Source organism: Lissotriton helveticus, chromosome 4_1 (assembly GCF_964261635.1).
Source record: "Lissotriton helveticus chromosome 4_1, aLisHel1.1, whole genome shotgun sequence".
NCBI lineage: Eukaryota > Metazoa > Chordata > Amphibia > Caudata > Salamandridae > Lissotriton > Lissotriton helveticus.
In genome coordinates this window covers 1492078325-1492105746 of record NC_136063.1, presented here as the reverse complement: position 1 = coordinate 1492105746, position 27422 = coordinate 1492078325, and the positions used below count along the sequence as shown (strand labels likewise).

General features: G+C 47.4%; 1 protein-coding gene across 1 annotated transcript in view; it reads right to left on the bottom strand.

The window, feature by feature from the left end:
* BLOC1S5 (biogenesis of lysosomal organelles complex 1 subunit 5) overlaps positions 1-27422 on the bottom strand; it is a 206055-nt gene that overhangs the window by 142782 nt on the left and 35851 nt on the right. The window contains exon 3 of the mRNA XM_078688082.1: positions 290-419. Within this exon, the coding sequence (XP_078544208.1) occupies positions 290-419 (130 nt within the window). The remainder of the gene's footprint in view (positions 1-289; positions 420-27422) is intronic.

Genomic DNA, 27422 nt, shown 5'->3' with positions numbered 1-27422 from the left:
GCACACAACCTTCCATGTGTATTGGGCAGCTCAAAAACTATGGTGACAGCAGAACATGCAATAATAAACTTAGAAAATGGGCTAGAACGTTAGTCGAACGCTAGTAAGACAACTTGGAATGATAGCTGTAACAGGCAATACGATTGGTGCATGTTCTGTGGACACTGTATTCTTAACTGGGAGGCGAGAACATGAAACCAAAGGCCAAAGGGATCCTGGGTTAGATTTCAACTAAAGGCAGCATGACAGAGTACATTTCTACACCAATTAAAAGTAACGCTGGACTTACATGTCTGTAGAGCTCTGTTAAGGTTGTCCTGCATCGCCTTCTTACATCCTGGCACAGTCTGTTCATTTGCCTCAGAGGTCGAGATCTTTACATTCTCGAGAACTCTCATTTCACGAAAACCTCGCTTCTCCTGTTGAAAGACAGGGGAAAATGAGAACTACAATGTTTCCCCCACCGCATGTTCGCTTATAAAAAAAATATCCACGAGGGGGGTCTTAAGCACGGAAGGAGTCAGGTGCAGTGCCGGGTGTGCGAGAGAGAGTTCCCACAGTAAAAATACAATTTTCTCCTAAGATGAGTTCCCAGGCAACAGCAGCCGGAAGCGAGCTTTGAAAGTAGGTCCAACCAGAACCGTGTTAAGGAATGCATGTAGAGCGTCCATATCTGGGCCTAGCGGTGCAAATGGACTGCTGGTTGTCCCAGAGTTCGGTCATGTATGCGCTGGCCCAGGGCGACCGACAGTTTCTCTCTAAGATCAGCGAGCATCTTGGTGTTCCCATTTTCAAAGTACTAATGATCGCAAATGTCAGCTTCCAGCCGGGTCAGTTGGGTGTGCAGTGTCTTTAGTATCCCTGACTGCTTGGATAGCAACTTTGAACGCTTCCCGTAATGTGGATGGGAAGTCAAGTGACTGCTCGTTAGGTTCTAAAAGCGCGTGTGGGACAAGCCTCCAAGAGGCCTTGGTGTTAGTGTGTGTGTGTATGTGTGTGTGTGTGCGTGTGTGTGTGTGTCCCTATGGAGGGGCAAGACTTCCAGCAGAACCAGGGCATGGTATGATAGGTCCCTGGGAGGTGGGTTATGTTGGTAGTCCTAGTGAGTGCATCTCGTGTAACTAGCCAGTAGTCTATTCTGGACCAGGTGTTATGCGTGGAGGGGATGAATGTGCCTTCTGCGCTGTTGGCATGATTCAGTCACCACATGTTGTGAAGGTTGTTATCCTGCACGAGTGTGTGTAGATGGGTGGCAGCATCTGGATGAGGGCAACAAGTGTTGTTGGACCTCCAGCAAATTGGTCCAGTATCACGTTAAACTGCCCACCACAGAGTATCGTCCCAGGTCCCATATTAGTGATCACATGCCAAATTGGCAAAGAAGTTGAGTCAGTCCTCATTAGTATCATATATTGAGGCCAGAGTTAAGGGAAAGCCGCACATTGTGCCCTGTGTTATGACAAATCTACGCTCCATGTCGCAGAGCGCCCGATGTGTGCGCCACTGGAGCCCTTTTGTGGAAAAGGATGGCAGTGCCCCGGGCATAGTTGGAGTACAAGGAGGTAAGTATCTAAGCAGCCCACCCAGCCTGAAGATGAGGGTGAGTTGCCTCAATCAGGTGCAGCTCTTTGAGGAAGCAGATGTCTATGTGGTGTCTGTTTAGGTAGGTATGGACCAGTTGCACCTTGCATCGGTCATTGAGCCCATGGATGTTCCTGGTTAGGCATGTAGTAGCCGCCATCGGGTGCAGAGGTGGCATGGAGGTAATGGACTGCATATGGGGAAATTGTGACCTGCTTGTATGTATAGTGTTAAATATAAGTGCTTCAACATTATGGAGTGCACAGTGTGTAAAGCAAACAGTGAAAAGACAACGCAAAACTCACCCAACACACACTTCAACCCAGCCACTGTTTGAATAAGCCCAGCCCACCCCCACCCATTTCAACATCCCAACAATTGTTCAACACATTGGGAAACATCTCTTGGAGTCACCAAAGGTCCAGGCATACAACCCAGTTGGCACTGGACTTGGTGGCTTAGAAGAAAGAAAGCAGAACAGGTACGGTGTGAGAGCCATATTGCTAAGTCTGGTGAGAGAGGTCTCTGATGCAGGCTCGGGAGGTCACCTGTAACTTCAGTCTGGAGTAGCAAACTGTCAGGAGAGAGTACCGGACGTGTCAGGAATTGCCCACAAGTTCCCACACCGCAACAGGTAAAAAGTTAGCTTGAGGCAGCTATGAACCCTTAATTAATCGATGTCGCTGATGTGTCCCTCTGTACCTGGTACAGGGGTGGCTGATTCAGCCATGTTAGAGGTTGCAAATTTGCAAGAGAATTTCATAGCCGGCTTGGGTTCTGTGAAGTAATGAGGCTTACTGTCCATGTATTATGCATAGTTTGCTCGGGTACAGCAAGGAGTAGAGGATCCCAACGTTTTGAAGGATGTGTTTCACGAGTAGGAATGCCCGGGGAGCATCCTGAACTGCTAGTGTAAAATCAAGGTATAGGGAGACAGCATTTCCCTGACACTGGACTGATTGGCGTTCTCTGGCAAGCCTCAGAATTCCATCTCTGTCCTTGTAGTTTTACAGGCGGGCAAAAAATGGGTCTAGCCGGTGCCCCGGGTGGATGGTGTGGACCCAGCACATGGCGCACATACTTCACTATGAAGACCACTTTTAGGACATCGCCACACAGGAAGCGGCACATATTTTCAACATAGGTTCCATTTTGTTCTGTTATTTCTGCCCTGTAAACTCAGGGAACCACACTGTGTCCTATATCTACCGTGTGGAAGAGCCTAGTATTGGGGCCGCCTCCCAGTCCCGTCCCACAATAGCACCTTTTGTAGTGACAACCAGGTCCCAACAGGGGCCCCTCACTGTACAGGCCTCAATAACGTCGGTATCCATCTGGGCCTAACAGGACCAAGTCCTTCCTCTCACTGCCTCTCTGAGTGGCTGCTTCAATGTGCAGCTTGGCGGTCCTGTCCCCCCAGGTGTGTTGGGCCCACTGCACGTTAAAGAAAATAGTGCTTGCAGACTAAATAAGAGTCACCGTGTAACAACCAAACTAAAAGGGCCAGTCCTCATGGGAGGTAACGAATGAAGACAAGGCGGTACTAAGGTGGGGCTAACAAGCCTATTAAAGAATCAGAAGCCAGCATTTACGAAGGACAATGACACGAGCCAATCAAAAATATGGTTGGAGAGTGGGCGGGGCTTCTATTCCGTACTCCAATATAGCATGGCTCGCAGAGAAGCGCATGCGCTGCCCAGACTCGACCTAAAAAAAGACTTAAGCACTAATTTGTCAGGCGACACAGCCTGACATTTAACCCCTGTCTTTTGTCTTTGAAGAGCAGTAAATGTGACAAGATAAAACACAGAATTCAAAGACATCTTAATTTATTGCTTAGACTTTCGCAACCCACCAAAAATCGGCTCAAGGCTCACCAGTGGGTTGTGAACCACAGTGTGGGAAACACTGCTCTAAATCATGCTCCTGCTCAACATCCACACCACACGAACTGTGAGGCTGTCTGTTTCCCTGGGTAGTTAGGACAGTAATTTGGGAGAGGTCTGAGGTGAGTGGTCTTCAGTGGTCCTTGGTGGTAACACCCTGGGCCCTGGCACCGGAGAACATGTGCCTGTGAACGAGGAGGGCTCTTGGTGGGACTGATCTACCCAGCATTAGTAGCTCTCAATTAACCCGCACTTGAGCTACGAACTTTTTCTCCAAACATTTTTACCATAGAAAATGGCCACTACCATATTAACTTGTTCATCGAGCAAGGACACTGAACTGTAAAGCAAAAGTTGAGTAGGACCAGCATTTCACCTCAAAACTTTAATTAACTAACAGCTAATTGTAGTCCTTAGTTAGGACTACAAGGAAGTACGCAAAATATACATGACCCCAAATTATGGCATCCCTAGCGGAACACCATAATCCTTTCTCCACACAAAAAATATTTTCAGTCTTTGGTTAAAATTATTAGTAGTACACTTGTCCTCTTCCAGTCTGGCTATAATGGACGCCGGGAAAAAAGGAATACAGTCTAGCCCCAACTAGTCGTCCATTCATAATGATTTGGAAAGTAATGGGAACGGTATGTATCCCATAGGAAGGAACATACGCAGGCTTTAAAAAGAAGTTCTGCAAACAGAGGTTCTGGGAAGTATAATTAGCATTTTTATGTCAATATAGGATTTTGTAATGTGAGCAGAGGGAATGCATGGAACAACACATTTTAAGGATGCATCGCCACAAACCAAGGGAAAAGCAATAATATATTGCCATCTAGTGGGAACATTTAGCATTTCAGCGCCACATTATGTTCTTGTTTCACATTTCTACGAGTATTGAACTGCTTTAGGTTGGGGGTTTTTGGTGGGGGAGAACGAATCAGAGTGGACAGAAAAGAGTTCGGTTTACTTAATAGCACATGGCGGTTAGCTGGAAACAAGTGGATGAAGTAGTGTTTCAGTGATTTCTGATAGTGGGAATGGAATCTGTAAAGGAGTAGAGAGGAATGGGGCGGGTTTGCACAGGATTTTGTAAGTGAAACCATACTAGTGAGTTTGTAAACAGGGGATCTAGCCTACTGCCACACTTGAAAAGTATATAAAGAAAGTGGAGTACAAATTATCACATTTAAGGGCATCAAGATGTCATGACAACTATCACCGATACAATATTTGGGCAAGTAGCAGGATTTGGACACATTTTGTAATGGACCATGTTAAATTATACTAGTCCAGCTTTGCATTTTAGCTCCTTGTGTACCTTAATTGGATACTTGCTTTTGTGCAGTAATCAAATGATAATAAATGTACGAAGAAAGTGGGAGTTTCATAGCATCATTGCACTTCATGGGGGGGCGTGGCTTGAGCGCCGATGGGAGAGGCGGCATGAGCGGATAGCTCTGTGCCCGATCCCGAAAATATCCTGCTAAATCTCCTGAAACTTGGTGAAATTGAAAAAGCGAGGGTCGGAACATCAGGGCTTTTGAACCCGACCGACATCGCAACACTCGAAAGCCCAGGCGCGACACAGGCACGGATTTTGCTGCCGGCACAACCCGAGGGGGAAGCGGCAAGATGGCGGCAGGGAGCAGCGAGTGAGGACGAGCCGGGCAAGTGATCTTGCTAACACGGGCGGCGAGTGAGCATAGTGGGAGCTCTGAGCCCAAAAAGGTCCGACCTGATGCCCCTGATGAGTGAGCGGCGACACTGATGAGCGGAGCGCCCTGGTCCCTGGACTGCACAATGAGCTCCGGGACGGTCCTGGACCCTAAAATGGCGGCCGGAAGGTTGTGAGACTCCTGGGCACTACGTTTATGACTCTAAGGGCTGGAGAAGTGGAGTACAGCGGCCGATAAGGCAGCACCTGTGCGGCTATGTTTGGTATCTGACTGCCGGCAGGGACGCCGAGACCTGGGAGCCGAGGGAACACGGAAGGTCCTACTGGAGCAGCGCGGCAATCGTAGGCCTGATACCGAGACAGCTCTGGCGCCCAGAGGCCCTGAATGACCCCAGCCAGACAGACGAGCAATCAGGGTCCCTCCGACTGGCAGGAAGAGTGAACGACTGATGGTGGCGCCCAGTCGCAGTGCCCGGTAAGTGTGGTGGAGCGGGCCTGCACCCGGTACTGCGGAGGTGGGAGCAGGTCTGCGACATTGCATGAACAGGAGCAGAGGCGCGCACCCAGAGGCATCGAGCAAGACGTGTGGGATCGAGCTGGGAAAGACACAGGGCGCAGAGACATTGCAGGCCAGGCCCGGAGTGCGCTGCGGACGGGGGAGGAATGCGCGTTCGGGACCTGTGGACGCCAGCAGGGGGGCATTTGTATGTCTGAAGGAGGGCAACACTCTGGATTCTGAGTCATTGGGCCCGATAAGCACCGGAAAAAGGAGACCACACTACTGAGAGCTGCGCTGTCCACACAGGGAGTGACTGGGTGCGCAGCAGGAAACACGCACCACAAAATCTGGGCGGAGGGGACCAGTGAACCCAAACCGGTGAGCGCTACGGGGGTCTCCGGGCTTTCCCAGGATTGGCTGTGGGACTAAGGTACTGTTACCAAGGTCTGCTTGATGATAGTTCCTTGGTATATTAACACTGAGATGGTGCGGGCTTTACCAGATGGAATAATCATAGGGTGTGAGTCCTGCCAGTCTCTCTCTACCTAAAATTTCAGGACATGTGAAAGTTTATGAGAAGTCCTTGCGCAGGGAAGTGTATTCGTACCGCACAGAGTAACAACTAGCCACACAAGATGAAACCAAAGAACAAGAAAAAGGAGGCTGCGTGGCAGGATGACACTCATGGCGCAGAAGGTGGGCCCGAGGAAGCGATGTCGGAAATAGGGCTGCGCCAACACCTTGATAAGATACTCGAGGCCATAGCGGCGACGAAGGACGCCCTTCAGCAGGACATTGCGCAGGTCGCGACGGGGTTGGGGCTCCTACGTGCGGACCATTCGAAGCTAGCGGACAAAGTGAAGGAGACCGAGTTGGCCATTCAGGACCTGAAGCCGGCGCAAGCTACCATGGAGGCCAAGCTGGGAGATGCACTAGGACATTTAGCAATGTTAGAAAAGAGAGCTGAAGATTCTGAAAGTAGGAACCGGCGCAATAACATACGCGTGGTGGGCCTGCCGGAAAAAACAGAGGGAACTGATATGATTGCCTACTTGGAAACCTGGCTCAAAACAGAGGTCGCTCCGGAGATGCTATCTCCCCTCTTCACACTTGGGAGGGCTCACAGGGTGCCAGCTCGGCAACCGCAGCTTGGCCGTCCTCCTCGACCTGTGGTGGCTAAACTACTGCACTATAAAGATATAGACATACTGATCCAAAGGGCGCGTGAGGCAGGCCCCTTCAAAGTGGGCAATGGCGCAGTCACAATATTCCCGGATTACACCCAGGAAATACAAAGACGTAGGGCCTCCTATCTGGCAATTAAAAAAGAACTCAGGGAAGAGGGGATCCGGTACTCACTGATCTTCCCGGCAAAATTGAGGGTGATTGTGGATGGCACGACCCAGTTCTTCCTGATGCCCGAGGACGCATGGACATGGCTCGAGACATACAGAGCGGGCACTGATCGTCAGGTCAAAGGACACTCAGGACCACCTAAACCCTCTCAGATGCGCAAATCCCAGCGTCTCTGGAAAAAGAATAAAATTCTGAAGAAGCAGCAGCTGACTCAAATGGCGATGGAAAGGCAAGGAGCATTGGCAGCGACAGCGGAGATAACGGGCTCGCAGAGAACTGAGTCAGCAGTGGGAACGGAATCGGAAGAAGATAAGAGGAGGTCGGACACGGAGCTATCGGAATCGGACAGTAATAGGGGACCTGTGGTCACGCCAAGAACAGCAGAAGGAATGTTGGATGAATAGCCTATCTAAGTACACACTGGAGGTTGGATGGCCGCCACAAACTGCTCAATAGGGTTATCGCACCTGGAAGCGATGGGGATCAGACCGATTACAGAATGTTACCATGTGGGATCTAGGGCGGTGGGGCTTGGGCGAAAGCTGCTGCCTGTCGGGCCGAGTTACCCTTCCATTGCCCATAAGGCAACCTGTGGTGACTACTACAGGATAGAACTGTGTGTATTGTTGAGAAGTTTGGATGGGAACTGATAGCTTGTTATTGGGTCCTGTTCTGGGGGGGGAGGGCTGAGGGTGTTACATGGGATGTTGGTATTTGGGGGTCTGGTGGTGGTGTGGGCGCATACAACATGTACAGGTTGAGGCTGCGAAGCAAGCGCAATGGCAACATTACCTGATTTGAAATGCATCACATGGAACGTGAGGGGTTTGCACACAATGACTAGGCGCCACAAGGTTCATGCGTATTTGATGAGAAGAGGAGTCCACATAGCTCTGCTACAAGAGACACATCTTACTAGAGCGGAGGGCCAGGCGCTGCAGCGCAGATGGAGGGGACAGGTGTTCAGTACAGCGTATTCGGCGTTTGCCATGGGAGAGCTCATATGGGTAAGGGCGGGCGTCCCTTTTCAGGCCACCAGACATGTGTTGGATCCGGAGGGCAGGTATGCTGCGGTAGAGGGAACGCTATATGGTAGGGATGTTGTGTTATGTAGTATATACGCCCCAAATGTAGACCAAGCTCATTTCTTGGATAGATTATCAGGCGTGCTGGCGCTTTACTTGGCTGGTCCTGCGGTGGTGGGTGGGGATTTTAATGCCATAGCAGACGTAGAGATGGGCAGATCGCATCCTCCTCTAGCTAACGTGCCGGTTCGGAAATTGGCTAAAAATTGATCTGACTGGCAGGAGAGGTGGGGGCTAGTGGATGTGTGGCGGGTGCAACATCCTCAAGACAGGGATTATTCTTTCTTTTCATCCATACATGAGCTTCATGTCAGAATTGACGCAATTCTCTGTTCCCACTCGATTGCTCACGTGGCAGCACACACTGAATATCTTACCAGAACCATCTCTGATCACAACCCATAGTTGATGTCGATTGACTGGCGGCGAGTGCGGTCCGCGATTCCGACGTGGCGTCTGCGCCCCGAAACTCTGGAAGATCAGGTCTTTAGAACTGAAATAGGAGAGGGCATCAAACATTATTTTCAAGAAAATCAGGGAAGCTGCGGAAACGGACGAAGAGGGGTATTTGGCGGAGATTTCGCTACCCCAGTTAAGACGCAGACCAGGCAAAACTACTGGGGCAAGATATCACTCTAGCCGAGATCCGCAGCGCAATTAAACACATGGCCCGGAATAAGACGCCAGGGCCTGATGGGCTGCCCATTGAATTCTATGCACAGTATATTGATACGCTGGCGCCCCACTTAGTGGAGATCTACAAGGAGGCAGGGGAAGCAGGCCAACTACCAAAGTCGATGCGTGAGGCATTGATTATTCCTCACTTGAAACCGGGGCGCTCGGACATGGATGTGACTTCTTATAGACCGCTGTCCATGTTGACAGTGTACTATAGGATTCTGAGCAGGATCCTGGCGACCCGACTCCTTCCATATATGACCACGCTGGTACACACGGATAAAGCAGGATTTATCCCGACTACGAATACTGCTTCGAATATACGACGCCTCCTAAGGGTTCTAGCTGAGAGCTACGATGACCTGTGCTCACCAGCGGTCCTCTCTATAGACATGGAGAAGGCGTTTGACAGCCTGGAATGGGCTTTCCTACACAAAGTGCTGGAACGATTCGGACTGGGCGACCAGTTCGGAAACTGGACGAGAGTATTGTACTCCTCGGCCGTTGCCAGTGTACGGCTGGGGGAGGTGATATCTGACCAGTTCCCGGTTATGAGAGGGACGAGGCAGGGCTGCTCGTTGTCACCACTGCTATTTGCGCTGGCGATAGAGCCCCTGGCGGTTCAGGCGGGAGTGGCCTACCGGGGACTGCAGCTCCGTGGCATACCACACTATATTTCACTGTACGCAGAAGATTTGCTTCTCTTCTTGAGAGATACTGAGGACGCTTTACAAGGGGGGACCTCTTTGTTATCACAATATGACGCTGTCTCGGGACTCAAGGTAAGCTGGAGCAAGACGTGCCTTTTCGCGATCCGTCGGGGCGTGAGCCCGCCACTTTCAATTGGTGAGATCACCTGGGAACCGACATGCTTCCCCTATTTAGGGGTTAGGATATATCACGACAATATGGATCTGTTGGAAGGAAATGTAGGGCGCTGTATCAGGGCCTTGAAGGGATGTATGGCGTTTTGGTCGACACTCCCTCTATCGGTGGTAGGCAGAATCGTTTTACTTAAGATGGTGGCACTCCCCAGGCTGCTTTATTACTTCCGCACTTTGCCGATTTGGGTCCCACCACGACTCTTTAAAGAATTACGGTCTTTGACCATCGGCTTTCTATGGGGCAATAGCAGACGCCGGGTAGCACTAACAACTTTGATGAGGCCTAAAACAGATGGGGGATTGGCGGTACCCGATTTTGAGCTCTACTACCTGGCGGCACAGCTGCAGGTCCTTACACAAAGTATAGCACAGGAATTTCGGGGTCCCGACCATAAGCGAGGACAAGGGATACAACGACACGTCCTCTCTTACATAGTCCTACAGCAAAAGCTTGATTTGAGGGACCTGATCATAGAGGAGCGGACCCTGAGGCTTTGCTGGAATAGTAGCCAGCGTAAGGCAGGGGCTTCCCACCCATATGCACCGGAGATTCCATTGGGGATGCTGACGACGCTTTCACACGGGGGGGATTGGACCCCATTAGCGGATTGGGAACAACTAGGTATCCACATGATGGGGGATTTATACATGAATGGGGAACTGATGCCCTTTCAAGCGCTGCAAGACATGTATGGCCTCCCCGAGGGCGACTTTCTGATTCATGCAGCCATTACAAACGCGATTCAAAAGCACTGGGGAGGTGGATGAACGGAACCTGTGACCGCATTGGCCTGTCAGTATGTCGTAATGGCCGCGGGAACCTTCAAGGCGGTCACATGCCTCCAGTCTCGGATGATGCGTGAGGGACTGCGCCCATTGGCGGACCTCAAGGCAAAGTGGGAAGCGGGTATAGGCCGCCCGATCCCGGACCCAACATGGGAACACATCCTTAAGAGGGCATGGAAAGGGAGCAGAAATGCTCGGTTCCAACAGATACAGTTTTTCATTCTGCATCTGGCTTATCTAACCCCGGGTGGGGTCCGGAAGTACTTCCGGGTCCAAGACGCGGCGTGTCCTAGATGCTTGGAGGAGGATGTCGAACTGGAACACATGCTATGGCATTGCCTGAATATTGGGAATTATTGGGAAGACGTGGGACACCTTTTGACTGCTGTCACGGATAGACAGCTGGATTACGATATGGCTGCCTGCTTGCTGCATTCGTTCCCGCACACGGCTAAAACTCAAATAACCAGCAAGTTTATTGATTTAGGTCTATTGTTGGCCAAACATGAAATAACTTGGCATTGGAAGTCGAGAGAGGGGCCTTCGAGCAAGCGCTGGCGTACGGAATTCTGCAAGTGGGCAAAGTGTGAGAGTGCGGTCAGGCTCCGACAAGCGACGCGCGTAGGTAGTGATAAAGCTTTGGAGATGGCGAGAGCTTGGGAGGCCCTGGCTCAGGCTTTGCAAGACTATCAGCCGGAAGAAGGGGATGAATGAGCAATACTCATGCATGTGATGATCATACAGAGAACAATGATGTGCAAGCTTTCTGTACAACTGGTACTATAATGGAATATGAGACTCTAAACGTGCCCACACCACCGAGTCTGTAGGGGGGAGGGCGTTAAGAGGGGAGAGGGGGGGTGAGTTGGGTATTAATCTGGAGACATATTTGAGAATGAGGTGGTATATGTTTTATTGTGTGGTGATCATATAAAATGCAATAAAATATGTTTTAAAAAAAAACTTTGCACTTCATGGTAAGCACGTGTGCCACACAACTTTTGTTGCCAATATGACGTAAATGTAAGAAGAGTAAGAGAGACCACAATCCCAAAATCTCCGCCCTTTGGGGGAGGCCTCTGAATTTTGAGGACAAGACGCACTACTCAGGTTAGCAGGTATTAATATAGCCCCTCCCCACGACTGAATTTTGTCTTGTCGCCAACCCACCAGTTGTAAGGGACCTGGAAAGTTGAAAGACTGTTGCCTAAAAAAATCGATGAACACTAACAAATTCATAGGTTTGTGAGCAACAATCAACATTTTGCAGATCAATCCCCAGTCTGAAAAATGAATTAGAAAATAGTAAGTGCAAATCCCTACCCAGTGTGGGAAAGCAATTGGTACACACCCCATTTTTCACCAGCATGTTGGTTGAATAGGTTGCTCCAATGGGGAAATGCTTTCTCTATGAAATTTGAAAGTGGTTTAGCGTATTTCAGCCACACATTGTTCAAAGCCTGTGGACTGTCCACTACAACAAGGAGGGGCCCTACCTTTTAAAATGGGGACAAGGCTACAATTGTTCCATCCGCTTAAGGGTCGACATGAATATCACTGCAAGAAAGAAATGTCACTTACTCTCTGTCACGATAGTCATCACAGGAAGTGACAGTGAATATGTTGTGAAGCACAATCATACAAAGAACGTATGTTTCAAAGTAATAACAACATTAAGAATAAGAATAAAAATAGTAATTAGTGGAAATCAATGTTGGAACTTATACAGTCGCCCTTCTGAATGGACTGTGTTGCACAGCAGCTCACTTGTGTGGCACTGATGCCCCTCCCCTATACTGAATGAAGGGGAAAAAAATATGCTTTGTTTCAATTTGGAGTGCCCCAAAATGCAACATTTCCAAAATTGGGCAAATTATTTTAGGCGTGTGTATCACTGACAAGGTGTCCTAGTTTGACTGAGAGGGGCTATGACTCTTCTATAAACGTACTCACCAGACTTTGCCAACATATTGCCCTCATGGAAAATTAGACTTCGGTTTAAGGTATCATATGGTAAAAGCATCTGCTGTTATGTCGTTTAAGAGGGTGTGTGGCAAAACCGTGAACGAAAACCCAGCGAAACCAGCAGCCACAGTTATTCAGAAATCGAGCCAATGGAGCAGAACTTTTAAACAGAGCGAAATTACACACCACGACTTTGAAATATGCAGGCTTCGATATGCAAATACAGCTACAGCTAGAATTCTAGATCCCTCCATCGCTTTATTCATCTCTCTTCTTTCTATCTCTTCTTCCTCGCGCTCTCCCCAATTTCCTTCCTTTCGCTCCCACCTTTCCTATAAGTTTTGGTCAATTATGAAAGTGCACTTTTACCGGCAGATATTTCTTTTTAATCTCAACATGTAAAATGTCTTCTGATCTTTCTCAAGCAATGAATATATGTACATTAGCAAAAGTGTTAAGCTCTGGCGGAAATGCAAATACTTTGCATTGCTCTGTAAAATGTTGCTCATCTGAATGCATTTTCGGTGAAGCGTGTACATAACTTGGACTTTCCTTGATTTTATTTAACATTGTATACCCAACATCCATTTTTGGACTTATTTATTTCTCTTCCCATGAACACATTCATATTTCTGTTACACAGAAGGCGCTTGGACCCGCTTTTTAGGTCGAGCCTGGGCAGCACATGGGCTGCTCTGCGAGGTATGCTAAAATGGCATAAAAGCTCCGCTCATTTCACGCCCATTTTTTCAATTGGCTCCTGTTACTGTCTTTGCAAATTTGTTGCTTTTCATTTGTAAATAGGCTGAATAGTCCCGCTTTGGTACCGACTTGTCTGCATTTGTAACCTCCCGCAACGACTTCACTTTTTACTTGTGCCGTTACACGGTCTGCTTTATAAGTCGGTGAGCACTATTTTCTTTATCGATCTTCCCGTATTCCACCCACGACATCGCAGCATGATTTTAGTAATGTATTTATTTAAATCATATGGCAGTCTGCTTTAACAGTTCGGGCCGCTTTCACTTTAGTGGCCGTGATACAGAACCTTACTGACTTAATTATGGGCGGTGGAAAAACCTCCACCCTCTTTGCAAGTGTACACCCAAGCTACCCTGTGCTGACATTGCAGCTGAAAGGGAGCTGGTAAAGAAATCCTGCAGTGAAGCTACTGGTTTGCAGGACTGACTTTCGAGTATCATGAAGGACTCCAGGCCGGACTAGGATCTCATGCTTATTCCCTACCCCGGGATGCCTGACGCACTTCCACCCTCCTCTCCTTCCTTTCTCTCTGGACAGCTGCAGAAAAAGGGTATGAATGGCACGTGCAACAATGCTGTATTAGTGTGCACGTCCTGTGCTCGTGTGTGTGGAGTGGGTTTGAGCAGTGTGCCCACTGCCCATATGTGCAAAGTAACCCTACCATAATGGTGGTAATCGCGGGCATATTGTGGGCATCCATGGTATGATGGCACCTATCTTTGGCGAAGTATTAGACTAAGTAGATGTTAATTCTTGATATATTATGTGCATCCATGTCACAGTGGAGCACACCCATAGTTTAATAGTGGCCCTGGCATTAAGTTGGCAATCGGCAGCACATTGTAGGCATGCATTGTATATTCATCTCCATACTTAGTATCATATTTATGCTGGCAGAATTGTGGTAATTTCTGGCATATTGGAAACTTTAATTTCACACTGTTTGTGATTCTCGACACTGGGCACATCCTTGACACCCGAAAATCAAATGTGTGTCCTAACTATGACAGGAATTCATAACCTTTTCCGCGCACGTCTGGCATAATTGTGCCCACCAGTGCATAGTGCTGGTTCTTGCTTAGTGCTAAAACCTGCTCTGTGGAAGTTACAGTGTGCTGGTGTCAAGGGAGAAATACAAAATATTTAGGAATACATCAAAGGCCAAGCAGGCTCGGACAAGCGGAAGCAGAGCAAGTGAAGATATGTAATAAATACGCCTGTCCACTTGCTTAGCCAACTCTCTGCCCAAATATCGGACTTCCATGTCTTTAGCTATGCCTGCATTATGAAGAAGTTTGGGCAAGGCGAAACATTGAATTTGAAAATTGTTGTTTTATGGTTTTAATATATTGTCTTGCTCTCATTTGTTGTTCAACTTGACAAACAGCCTTTTTGTATTTTTTTTTTATTTGTAAAAGCGCCCCATACCACGTTTTCACTTTAATGGCAGACGAGTGTTTTTCTCTGGATGCGGGTCATCTAAAGAAAGGGGCGTGGCTGCCATTAAAGTAAAATCGCAGCATAGGGTGCTTTTACAAACAAGCATTTGAATGCAATTGGTCTCGCATTTGTAAGACTTTAAGCTACTAGCATTATAAATGGCAATGCCTTTTATGTATGTTTTAAATACCAAAACATAAATAAAAGGCTTTGTCATTTACAATGCCAATAGCTCAGACTCGCGTAAATGCGAGACCTGTTTGCATTGCAAATGCTTTTTTATATAAGTGCACACGTTTGCTGCAATACAATCGTACTGCGACAGCAAAAAAAAAACTTTTCTTTGCGTCATAGGACCTAACAAAGGAGAACCAATGAATAGGCTTGTCTTGTGTGTGGCAGTGAGTGGCAGCCGTTCTGCCAGAGAAGATAAATACAGCTGAACGAAACAGAGCTGTGGGGGAGCAGTATGGACTATATTTATACATAAATCCCTGTGCAGAAATGTACATGTTAGATTGGGAAAAAAGTAGCACCACTAGGTTGCAGAAGATTCAGATGTGGGTGTGTAGGTAATAATTTTGGGTTCGAGGTTTCATGTGTGACAGATGAAGACTAGAGGTGGGAGTAATCTGTGTAATTTGCTGTAGCGTATAATTCGTGAAATTACAGATAAATGACGTGAAATTACATGGAATTATACAAGGAGCATAACTGTGGATTATACGCTATTTCTTAGCCCTAAAGGCACCCTCTCGTCCAAAATGGACCCGAGGATGCATTTTGTGTTAAGTAAATAGCAATAAATGCAAAGTAACAGGAACAGCGGCAGTCGCTCGCGGTCTGATACTGTGCTCTTGGGTAGGGATTTACCCAAAATATATAACAGGCATGTTGTGATGATGTATTGACATGCTAATGTATGCTATTGTGATGCAATACTTTTCCCTAACCTCATTGGCACTGCATGCCGCACCATCTCTCTTCATGTTTGTTATGTTAAATACATTTGTATCGCGCTCAGCTACTCGACAGAGTGTCCCAGCACGTGCAGAGGTAAAGGTAGACAGTACCAAGAAAACATCTAAAATAGGAATGTTATACTTTTTTTGAACATCGCATGGTCCAGAATGCTCCGAAGCGCCAAAGGCAGAGCATTCCAGGCTGCACTAGCTTTCCTGACAAGCGAACAGCCGCCCAATCTGTGGCGCTTGAATCTGGGGGTCTGCAACAAGAGTTAAGAGGAGGATCTCAGCTGCCTAGCAGGGGAGTAGAAGACAAATCTATCCTGGAGATACCTCGGGCCTTTACCATAAAGGGCCCTGTGGGCAATGGAAAGGCATTGGAATTGAATTCAAACCTCCACGGGGAGCCAGTGCAGGGAGTGCAAATGCGCACGCACACTGCACCTTTTTGACAGGCCAAACAGGAGTCTGGCGGCAGAGTTTTGAACAACCAGCAACTTACATAAAAGGTAACCAGGAATGCCCACATACAGGGCATTCGCGTAGTCCAGGCAAGATAGAATTAAAGCGCGAAACACTGTTTCCTTAGCATGTCTTGGGAGAAAGGGAAGTCATTTTCTCAGGGCCTTCAAGGTACTGAAGCATGTCCCGACAAGTTTGTTAAGTTGTGTCCAGAAATTCAAAGAACCAAATCCCTAGATTTTGTGCAGTATTATTCCCTGCACTAGGCAGGGGTAAACCCGGAGGCCACAGCTTAGCTCTGAAGACGATCGGAAAAGTTCCATACAAGAGAACCTCGGACTTCCCTTCATTGCTCTTCAGCTCAGCCTGGGCCAGCCAATGGAAGACAGAGGCAAGACAGTGTTGTGCCGACTGGACCGATTCATCGTCTCTTCCCCAAGAGAACAGAAGTTGGGTATCATCGGCATAGGCCATCACCGTAGCCCCCAGTGATTCCGCTAAAAAGACCAGCGGCGAAACATAGATGTTGAACAAAAGGGGGCTAAGGGGTGATCTCTGCGGGACAACCGGGGCCAGCTGCTGAGGCTCCGAAGCACACAGAGGGAGCCAGACTTGCTGCGTGCGGGCTTCGAGAAAGGACCGGATCCAACCCCAGACGGAACCAGAGACGCCAATTTCCAAAAGGCGATTAAGGAGCAGAGCATGCTGCATAGTGGCAAATGCCGCCGAGAGGTCAAGCATAACCAATGCAGCCCTCCCGCTGGCACCCAAACACTCTCTAATTGCCTCCGCCACCTCTACCAAGGCTGATTCCGTACTGTAGGCCGCCTGAAAGCCAGGTTGAGCTGGATGCAGCAGGCCGAATACCTCACCATAGGTTGGTGATTGGTGACTACTTTCTTGCAAACCTTAGCTAAACTAGGTAGAAGCGAGATTGGCCTATAATTCCCGGGTATTGCAGGGTTGAGTGACGGCTTCTTGAGGAGAGGGAGAATCAGTGCCTGCTTCCGTGGTGTTGGAAGCATAGCATCACTGAGGGATATATTAATAATTCGATTACCTTCCTGATTAATAATGTCCGTAGCGGCGGCAAGGAGTCAGGCTGCACAAGGGTCCTTAGGGGATCGGGACTTCAAAGCTTTAAGAATTTTTAAAGTGTCCGATGGATCAACCGGTACAAAAGTTGACAGCCTATTAGCCAAGCCAGAACTCGGATGACCCGGTGTGGTAACTGTAAGTCTTTCCGCCTGAGCAGAAAAAGAAGCTTGAATGCTACTTATTTTGTCCACAAAAAAATGGGAAAGCGTGTTACACCAGGTGATTGAGGCAGGCATTGCTCGAACTAAAGCGCAGGGGGCCATGACATTTTGGACTATAGCAAGTATCTCCTTTGAATTATTATTAGCCAAATCAATCCGTGAGGCATAGTAGAGACTTTTGGCGGCGACAATGGAAGAGTCATAACTTTTTTGTTTAGCCCAGTTTGGATGCAGGGCTGTAGCCCCCAGAAAGCCAAGTCCGCTCCAAAACTTTGCATTCATGTTTGAGGTCCCTCAGCTCCTGGGAAAACCATGGATTGGAGGGTGAGTCTCTGGCCAGCTTGGATCGGCAAGGAGCAGCCAAAGCTGATACTGAATCTGAGATCCAAGAGTTAAACCCATTAACATATCCTTCTAAGTTATCTTGGGGTGGGGGTGGGGGGGGGGGAGTCTGGAGGCAGCCAAGGAGCTAATAAACTGAAGGGGTCAATTTTGCTACAGGCCGGAGGATGATGGCAGCCCGCTGCCTGAGCTGGCCGCACCACTTCCCAAGAAAAAAAGACCAGGAAGTGCTCCGACCAAGAAACCGGCAGGGGTTTATCCATCTGGGTATCAAAATATGAGCAGATGGGATCAAGCGTATGACCCCGCTTCATGGGTCGAATATGTGACCCATTGATTTAATTGGACAGCTTGAAGTGCATCGAGGAAGGCAGCCGATTCCAAGGCCTCTTGATGGTCCAGATGGAGATTAACATCCCCAAGAATCACATAGTGAGAGAAGCGCAAAGCTTGTTCTGTAAGAGCGTCACCGCATGCATTCAAAAAGCCCTTCAGTGTACCAGGGGGCCGATAGATAAGGGACCCACCCAAAGTGAAATGGGCGGAAAGCTCCACACTAAAATCTAGAGCTTCACAATCACCCCAAAGGCTAGTAGGTTCACTGTGAAGAACCCAATTTGCTCTACACATAATGGCAAGGCCACCTCCCTTACCGACTAGGTGATCCGCCCGATGAAATTTATAGCCGGGCGGAGTGGCCAGAGTAACGATAGGGTCTGATGAAACATCCAGCCACGTTTCAGTAATTAAAAGAAAGTCCACAGAATGATCGGCAACCAGATTAAAAATGTCCACATAGTGCTTCTTCATTGATATGCCATTAATCAGGCCTTAATGGGATGAGGCCCAGGTAATGATTTTTTTTAAAACAAAGTGCTCCGAGAAGAAACACCAGTCAGCCTGAACCCGCAGTCCGGGCAGATAAATGACATACTAGACAATGGTGGGTGGCAACACTATGTGGGGCATGGAGGTGGTCTACAATGAAGAAGGAACTCTCTATACAAATGGTTATCCTTTCTGCTTAAAGGTCCCTCACGGACAGCGTTTCTGGCCCTGGGCACTGACTTGGCGCAGACAGGCTTGCCTTAGGCGCGCCATCGGCGCGTGTTCGCTGCACATCCGAGGCGGGGCCATTAAATGGAGGAAGGCTGAAGTGGTGTGCGACGTGCAGCGACTAGAGCGCTGCAGGCAGAAGGTGCGAGGCACGTCCAAGATGGCTGCAGGCCGGGACTAGCCTCGCAAATGTAAAAATGCAGAGGAAAGGAGTATAACACACTCCGACACAATAGCAGCAAAAACTCAACAGTCCCAAAACATTCTCCCCAGTATAGACCCAAATTCCGTTTTTTCTATAACATTTTTAGTAACAACATAACAGTTTAAAAAGTAGAGCGAGAACCCCAGAATTTCAACTTATACAACAGTGGTGAAATTTAAAAGAATTGGGCGCTAAACGGGCACAACTAAGCCTTTACCAAACGCTGTTGAGAGTTGCTGATCGGTTGACCGAACATACTCTGTTGACCATCATCTGAACCAGATGTGTCTGATGCTTATACGAATAAAAATTATTTGAACCCACAATTGGGGCATTAATCTTCATTACTAAAAGGCGTGCCTGCATAATTTTCTGTTATTTCTTGTAAGAAGAGAAACACAACATTTACACAATTACTCAGATTTCTTAGGCCTAATGCAGACAAGTGTTAAAACTGGAAACCAAAAGGTAAAGAGCAGATTAAACCAGTTCCTGCCCATTAACCCATGAGTCAAAAGCAATGCCCTTGACATTATAAAAGCAAATGCATATTTGCTGCACTTGCAAGAATCTAACACATTGATCAGTCAGAGTTTAACCTTTGTAATGCACATGTATTTACATATATAACTGTGCAAGCTCTACCCGTGTTAAGCCACAGATAGGGGTAAACCGGAAATATCGTCCAGTGCCTTATCCTCCAGAACCAAACCCCAATGGTGAGTTCTTATTAAATGAAGTGCCAAAGAGGTTTTTCTTAAAACCATTACATCTATTTAATTAACCCAAGTTTGGAATTGAAACTGTCCCTGAGGAAATTCGTTATCCTGGTACTTAATATGTGGGGGAGATAATCATTTGAAATTGAGATGATACTGCCAGAACAAGGGATACCTCACAACTACACTTAACTAGATGAATTAAAATGGGATAAAGTCCAAAAACTGGTATTACGGAAACAGAAGAATTTTACCACAATTACCGTTATGTTAGGATTTGAACATAAAAGTACCACGAAACATAAGCCTTAAGAAAGAGGATTCTCCTCGAAACACGTGTTGTTTGGGGGTCTGTATTTGGACTTTTCCATAAATAAACTTATGAACAAGCTTTGAAACAGAGGACTGTGGATTAATGAAGTCTATGTAAAGGTGTAAAGGAAAACCTACTTAGATCATTAAGCTCTGCAAGTGATACTTCATTTACCTCAGACACACTTGCTCCAGGCATGAAAACATTTGGCTGCGCCCTTCACACCAAATGTTGTTTAATGTGGTTGCTACTATTTGTACCGGAAAAGGAGATTTGGACTGTGATAGCTAGGGAATGCTGGATGGTACAAGAGAACTAAATGCATGTATTTCGTGAAACATGGACAAAGACAGATGCAGTGATGTAGCTGATGAAAAGAACATTGATACTAACAGAATTTCCTTGAAAGAACCAAGTATTTACTCCCATGAATTTACCTCTGACAGAAGATGAAATACCAGTGCACAACAGCTTAAATGTAGCCTTACCTTGCTATAAAAGCAGAGAGAGATCCTTGGACTTTTTTGGGACAGAGAAGACAGGCAAAAGGGAACCTGATAACTTTTTGACAACAATGAAAACGCTTGGTTTGTGTAGGCATTATGAATGTTGCTGGGTAAATGGATGCAGCAGGCTTGCCTGATTTCGGCATGAAATGTTTGACTTTGCTCACACAGGCGGAATAATCTGCCTGGTAATGCGTCTTGCACCATGCCCTTGCACGGATGGGCGTTTTGATTTTCTTGATAAAGTCTAATGGATACATTGAAGCCTTTGTAGTTTTGGCCATGCCATCTTGAATGGGCATCACTGTGAACACTAGGAAATCTTACGGGGCTAATGCTAATGGGGTAATGTCTAGGGGTGTGCACTGTTCTAGACACAATTCAATATTTGTGGTCAAGGAGGACTTTACCAGTGTGAAAGAGTGACATTTCAAGTTTTACTGGAATTAAATTTTAGGGAGAAACCCAGCATCAATTTCCTGATTTTATAAAGGGATGTATTCTAACTGGGTATCCCCTGCATATTGATCAGTAGACACCATCTCCTGCAGTCTGTGTCCCCAGCACATTTAGAACGAGAGCAGGGAAAAGATTTCAGCTGTGATAAACTCCAAATTCTTGTGGGAACACAGACTGTATGAGATCAGGATTGCAGCTGAATGAATTCAGTTCTACCTTTCTTAAAGGAAGAAAACCAGTTCAGCAAGCAATCTAAAGTAACCAGTCACATGGAAAGAAAATAGAGCCTGATCTGAAAGTTGGCAGTCTCAAAAGACACCAAGAGGCGGGCAGCTGTTTATATCGTTCCGACCCTTCAGGTATCCACCCCATACTGCATTCAGTTTGTACGCAAAACTGATATTTGTAGAGAAGGCTGCTCTTCGAGATGCCATCATGCATTTGGAGGTTCACCACTTCCTCAATAATTTTACCACAGTCTAGTGGCTGATCCTCTGACTTTTGGACCTTGAGATCTGGATTCTAACGCCAGTTTTAATATCATGTACAGAATCTTGTATCAACTAACGGCCCAGTTTTCACTATGGAAATATCAATACATAAAAATAAACATAGCATATTTGAGATCAGGCCTGGATCTAGAGATTATGTGGGGTAGGGGTGAGCTTTTTTTTAGCAGTATTGAAATTGGGCTAATCAGACAGGCAGGCCTCTTGCGAGCAAATATTGGTAAAATACCTCTTGACTTTTCCCTCCTCTATCCCTCCTTTGACTCTTCCTAAACCCCATTTTACTACTATGATCTCCCAAATAACACCTTCTAGACTCTTCCTTTCTCTATCCTTCCTTTATCTTATTCAATCGAACTAACAGACTCACATGTCCACCGCTCCAATAAACAACTTTTATTCTATGGCAGGACCGGAGGAGAGGATTATGCTCCATTTTCCTTATTTTCCATCACCAGCAGTATTCAACTTTAACAGAAAAAAAACTCTCTTTCCCATGGAACATCAGGAAAGGCCAGTCCCAAAGGTCAGCCAATCAGCAGCTGTATACATCCTGTAAGGACCGGGGCTGCTGGGGTACTTCCTCTTTATTTTCCTGCTCCACCAGCAGTTAAGTCGCGTTTCTTTTCTCTAATGGTTTTGTGACACTGTACATTTAAATCGTTAATTGTTGACAATGTTTGTGGCAACGCGAGCGCTTTTTGGATGATTGTAAGGTAGCGCGCGCGCTTGGTTTTCTCTGACTAGCGGCTCTCTCGATGCGCGTTTGTCCTGCCGCGGGAGCGTCCCTCATCGCTCCTTTCGCGGCTGTGTGTTTTGGCGGGCTCCGCGGTGACGCTGACAGCCGCTAGGGCATATATATATTTTTTTCTCATTACCCCCTTGATCAGTGGGTGTTGGGCCCCCAGGTTTAGTTACCCTTAATCTTGCACTTGCGCAGGCCAAAATCCAGGGTTTTCAGACCCGACAATCTCACGGAACCTCTGGTTCACTTCATTTTTTGGACCTCAGGGTCTGTCACATTTGCTGGCCTTTAGTTGCCATGGAAGGGGACTGTGTAGAGGAGGAAACCTTTCAGGTTCTGACCCTAGATGATAACTTTTGCGATGCGGTGGATGCCTCATCCACCAGGCAGTCGCTGTAGCTATGGGGCCCTTTGAGAGGCGTATTATGCAGGTAGCCTTTTCCTATGTAGGAGGACCACCCTCTGAGGAACTACCTTCCGCCCCGCACCCCCCTAAACGAAAGCAAGACTATGCAAGACTCTGCAGTAGATCTGGTGGCGTTTGAACACCTTAAAAATGGCTTCTTGGCCCGTCCTTCATTGGGGCCAATAGAACCAGTAGAGGAGGTGATCCCTTTATCCCCAGGAAGGGGGGGAAGGAGGGGGGGGGGGACAACGATGGTGATGATTCCCCCACTGAGTCTCTGGAGGAGCTGGGCCCTTCTAGGCCCTGGTGTCCTTCCGTGAGTGTAACGGAGCCCCCACCGGACATGCTAGTCCTGGAGGATCTCCTGCACCCGCACTCCTCAGAATGGATCCCGGGTGACAAGGTGGCTGAATTTGTAGCAAGCCGCATGAGGAAGCCCCTAGAAAAGGAGGTTAGGGCCTGTTTGCGGGTGCCCACGTCCCACCATGGCAGGCAAGGTGTCGATCACCCCTGAAATATTTGTCAGGTTGGCTACCTTTCTCCAGAACTCCCCCCCCCGCCCCCTGGTCTTTACGTCAGGCAAGAATGTCCTGGTAGATGAAGAGGTTCAAGATCTCCTACACAAAGGGGCAATTGTGTGCTCCTCCCCCCCATCCAAGGGGTTTTCTGAGCAACGTGGACAAAACAGACGGGGGTCAGTGACCAGTAATCAATCTGGAGTTCAACAGCTGGTTGGTGTACCGCCATTTCAAAATAGAGGGGATCCACCTGTTGCGCGACCTCCTGCGCCCAAACAACTGGATGGTGTGGCTCGACTTAAAGGACGCATATTGATCCATTCCGATTTGTTTCCGCACCGAAGGTTCCTTCAGTTTCAGTGGAGAGGACAGGTTTACGAGTTCACAACGCTCCCCTTCGGCCTCTCCTCCGCACCTTAGTGCTTCACCGAGGTGCGCAAGCCCGTAGTAGAATACCTCAGAGCCCGAGGCTTAAGCCTCATTATTTATCTAGACGATATCCTTCTGCTGGCTCATTCTCCAACCTTGCTTAAGGACCAGCTGCAGAGAACCGTAGCTCTGTTGCAGAACCTCGGCTTCATTATCAACTACAAGAAATCCCTCCTCATCCCAGCCCAGCAAACTACGTTTCTAGGATTTGTCATAGACTCTGCCAACAAAACTTTGAGTCTTCCCTCCAGGAAGGTTTCCAAAATTCGTCGGGAGCTGGGACGAACCTTAGCCCGCTCCACCGTCTCTCTCCGGCAAGTTGCCAGGGTGGTGGGTCTTCTATCATCCTCCATCCAAGCTATCTTTCCGGGCCTCTCCATTACAGAGCCCTTCAACAGCTAAAGGCCACTCACTTCAGGAAGGGCCTGCAGTATGTAGAGCTTGTTCCTCTCACAGACGAGGTGAGGTTAGAGATGCAGTGGCGGCTGGACCATATGGAGGCTTGCAACGGGAGGGCCATTTTTGGGTCGGTTCTGGACATCGTCATAAAGTCAGATGCCAGCAGGTCGGGCTGGGGAGCGCGTTGTGGGGACTCCTTTACAGGAGGAAAGTGGTCCGCAGACGAGCAACTTTTTCACATCAATTGCTTGAAATTTTGGCAGGTTCCTTTGCCATCAAGTGCTGGACAAAGGACAGAATCAGCTGCAATGTCCTTCTCAAGGTGGACAATGTGTCAGTTGTCCGCTACATAAACCACCTGGGGGGCACGAAATCCAAGGAGCTAGCAGATATGGCCAAGGAGTTCTGGACCTTTTGCCTAGAGAACAACGTGTCTGTGACAGTGGAGTACATTCCGGGAGCATCCAATGTGGCAGCGGACTGGTACTCCCGGGTGTGGTCGAATGTGAGCCTCTGGCAATTGGATACCAGAGTCTTCCAGAGACTACACGCCCTTTGGGACCCCTTCTCTGGGGATCTCTTTGCCTCTCGCCTGTATCACCAACTACCCAGATTTTTCAGTTGGAAGCCGGACCCTCTAGCGGCGGCGGATGCCTTCCTTCAGGATTGGTCGGCGGAGAAGGGTTTTACCTTTCCCCCGTTCGTCATTATAATGTGCCTCTCAGCTCAGGTCCGCAGACAGCAGGCGAAGATAGTGTTGAACACGCCTTATTGGAGGTCACAAGTATGGTTTCCAGTTCTTCTGGAACTTTCCTGGGATTCTCCGATCCTTCTTCCCCACGATCATATGATTCTTCTGGATCCCCAGGGAGAGCCTCATCCCCTGGTCCTGCCGATGCCCCTCATGGCTTGGCGGATTTCCGGCACTGTTGGAGACTCCGGGGTTTATCAGGAGAAGCTCAAAACATCCGGGAAGCAGCATGGGCAAACAGCACCAACAAACGATACAGATCTGCTTGGGCCAGATGAGTGGGTTGGTGTCTTGGCCGGGATCAGGATCCTGTGGGATGTGAGGTGATCAACATCTTGAACTTCTTGGCCTCCCGGGCCACGGAGGGTTTGGCATACCACACGATTAATTCTTACAGATCGGCGATCTCAGCGGGCCACGACCCAGTGCAGGGTAACGCTATAGGGGAGCACCTGTTTGTCTGCAAACTGATGAGACATTCGCTCATCCCTGCCACCTTTACCTAAATATTCTAAATTGTGGGACATCAACAAGGTGCTATCCCTTTTGTAAGTCCTGCCACTCAAATAAGTACCTGTCCCCTAAGGAGCTTTCGGCGAAGTTGGCCATGCTTCTATGATTGGTCTCCTGTCGGAGGGTTTCTGATGTGAGAGCCCTGGATCTCCATGGTCGGGCGTTTACCCCTCAAGGAGTTACTTTCCATATTTCCCGCCGTACTAAGTCGGATTCTGGGGTGATCTCGTACCCGGCTTTTGATAAACACCCTAAATTGTGTGTGTGCGTTGCCTCAAGGCTTACGAGAGCATGACTGACGAATATCGCCCCCATGGCATGAACCAGCTGCTGAGATCTCTTAGGAAACCCTTCAAGGCTGTCTCTTCTCCCACCATAGCAAGATGGATCAAATGGGTCATGCGGGAAGCAGGCATTGATACTTCACACTTCAGTGCTCACTTAGTTAGAGAAGCCTTTTATCTCGGGGAACTCCTCGAAGATATTATCAATGCCGCTACTGGTCATCAGACTATGTTTAAAAGGTTTTCCTGGTGGTGGAAAAGCTTTGAACGAGCATAATCCTCGCCTCCGGTCCTGCCATAGAATGGAAAATGTCCTAGTAGACACAAAGGAAAGTTTCAATTCTATTAAGGACTCAGAGGCGAGGATTATTCCCGCCTGGAGTTTCCTGAGGATTCAGTCATCACCCACCCTCGACTATGGATCAGCACTCCGTATGGTATACGTATTCTCACAGTTCTCATTGTAAAGCATGGTCTTTTTCCACATGGATTTACAGTTCAGTTGGCATTGGGTTTTTCTAATCTTCGACCTTTTTCTCCTGTACTATTATTTGGTGAACGTTGTGGTCATTAAGTTCTGGTTCATCTCGATATCCTTTGGCTTCTTTTATGTTCAGAGTCTACCAAAACGGACTAGTTAAATTCGATGACGGCTGGATGATCGCAGTCAAGAAAGAGTAAGTATCCCAGCAGCTCCGGACCTTTCAGGACATATACAGCTGCTGATTGGCTCACCTTTGGGACTGGCCTTTCCCGATGTTCCATGGGAAAGAGAGTTTTTTTCTATTAAAGTTGAATGCTGCTGGTGATTGGAAAAAAAAAGAAAGTAGAGCATTATCCTCGGCGCTGAGTCCATAATAGAATTGAAACTTTCCTTTGTGTCTACTAGGAAATTTTTCATTTGCCTACACTACTCCACCACTAATCCACTTTAGGTTCCGGAGTAGCGGGTTACTCACTGAAAAGTGCTTCAACGCCTCATCAGGGGTAGTGAATGCTATATCAATAAATACAATTATCTGGTATAAGGCTGTCTAGTTTTGAGGACGATTTCATTGAAGAAGTTGCCGAGTAGATTTGTTTGCGGTTCAGGAAGTTATCAATATAAAAGTTGGAGAAAGAAGACAAGGTCAAAATGTTGTAGTGAGGTAGGAGAGTTACTGACGTAGGACCACTGAAGTCTAGAAGTTGATCACTGATCTTGATAATTTTGTCCTAGAAACATTTATCACTGTTGGTGACAAATATTCAGAACAAAGAATCTATTGAAGGGAGTGGAAACCAATCGTGTTTGGCAGTGGCAAATTAATGACTGCTTGTAGGAGAAATTACAATGGCAAACTATGTAAAATTGTGAGATAGAAGCAGATCTTTATGTGTGGCTGTCTGCAGGATTGAGAGACAATATCGGCTGGGTAGTTAAAAGACTGCCATCTCTTCTCAAGCTTTCCTATTGATAATTTGCTGTCATCAAAGCAAAAGAAATCTAGCGATATTGGTAGTTTCGTGTTTTCATAGTTTCTTTTGATTTTGCTTCTCAATTCCTTCACAATTTCGTACTTTTTTAGTTTTTCCTCTTTTTAATTTTTTTATTTTCTTAACAATTTATTATTTTTCCGGCCACTATATATTTTTTTCTGAACTTTAAGCTATGTAGCACAGCAGCTCGCACGATTGCGCAAAATTTACAAAAGAAAATTAACAAAGCCAATAGATCTTGCATAGACAAATCCTATTGGCTTTGCCAATGCTTGTTTAAATGTTCTGCTTTCCACAAGTTCTTAAATGGCAATTTTTTACTTTCTCCTAAGCAATACGTTTTGCTTTTAATTGCGGTTTGCCTTACTTTTTTGTTTGGTTTTTAGGTTTCGCCCTGGCCGTAGCAACTGCATAGCAGTTGCTCCGCCCAGGGCGAAATCTTATGTCCTAGATATGGGGCTTTGGTTCCGCCTCTGTCTTCCATTGGCTAGCTCCGTAAA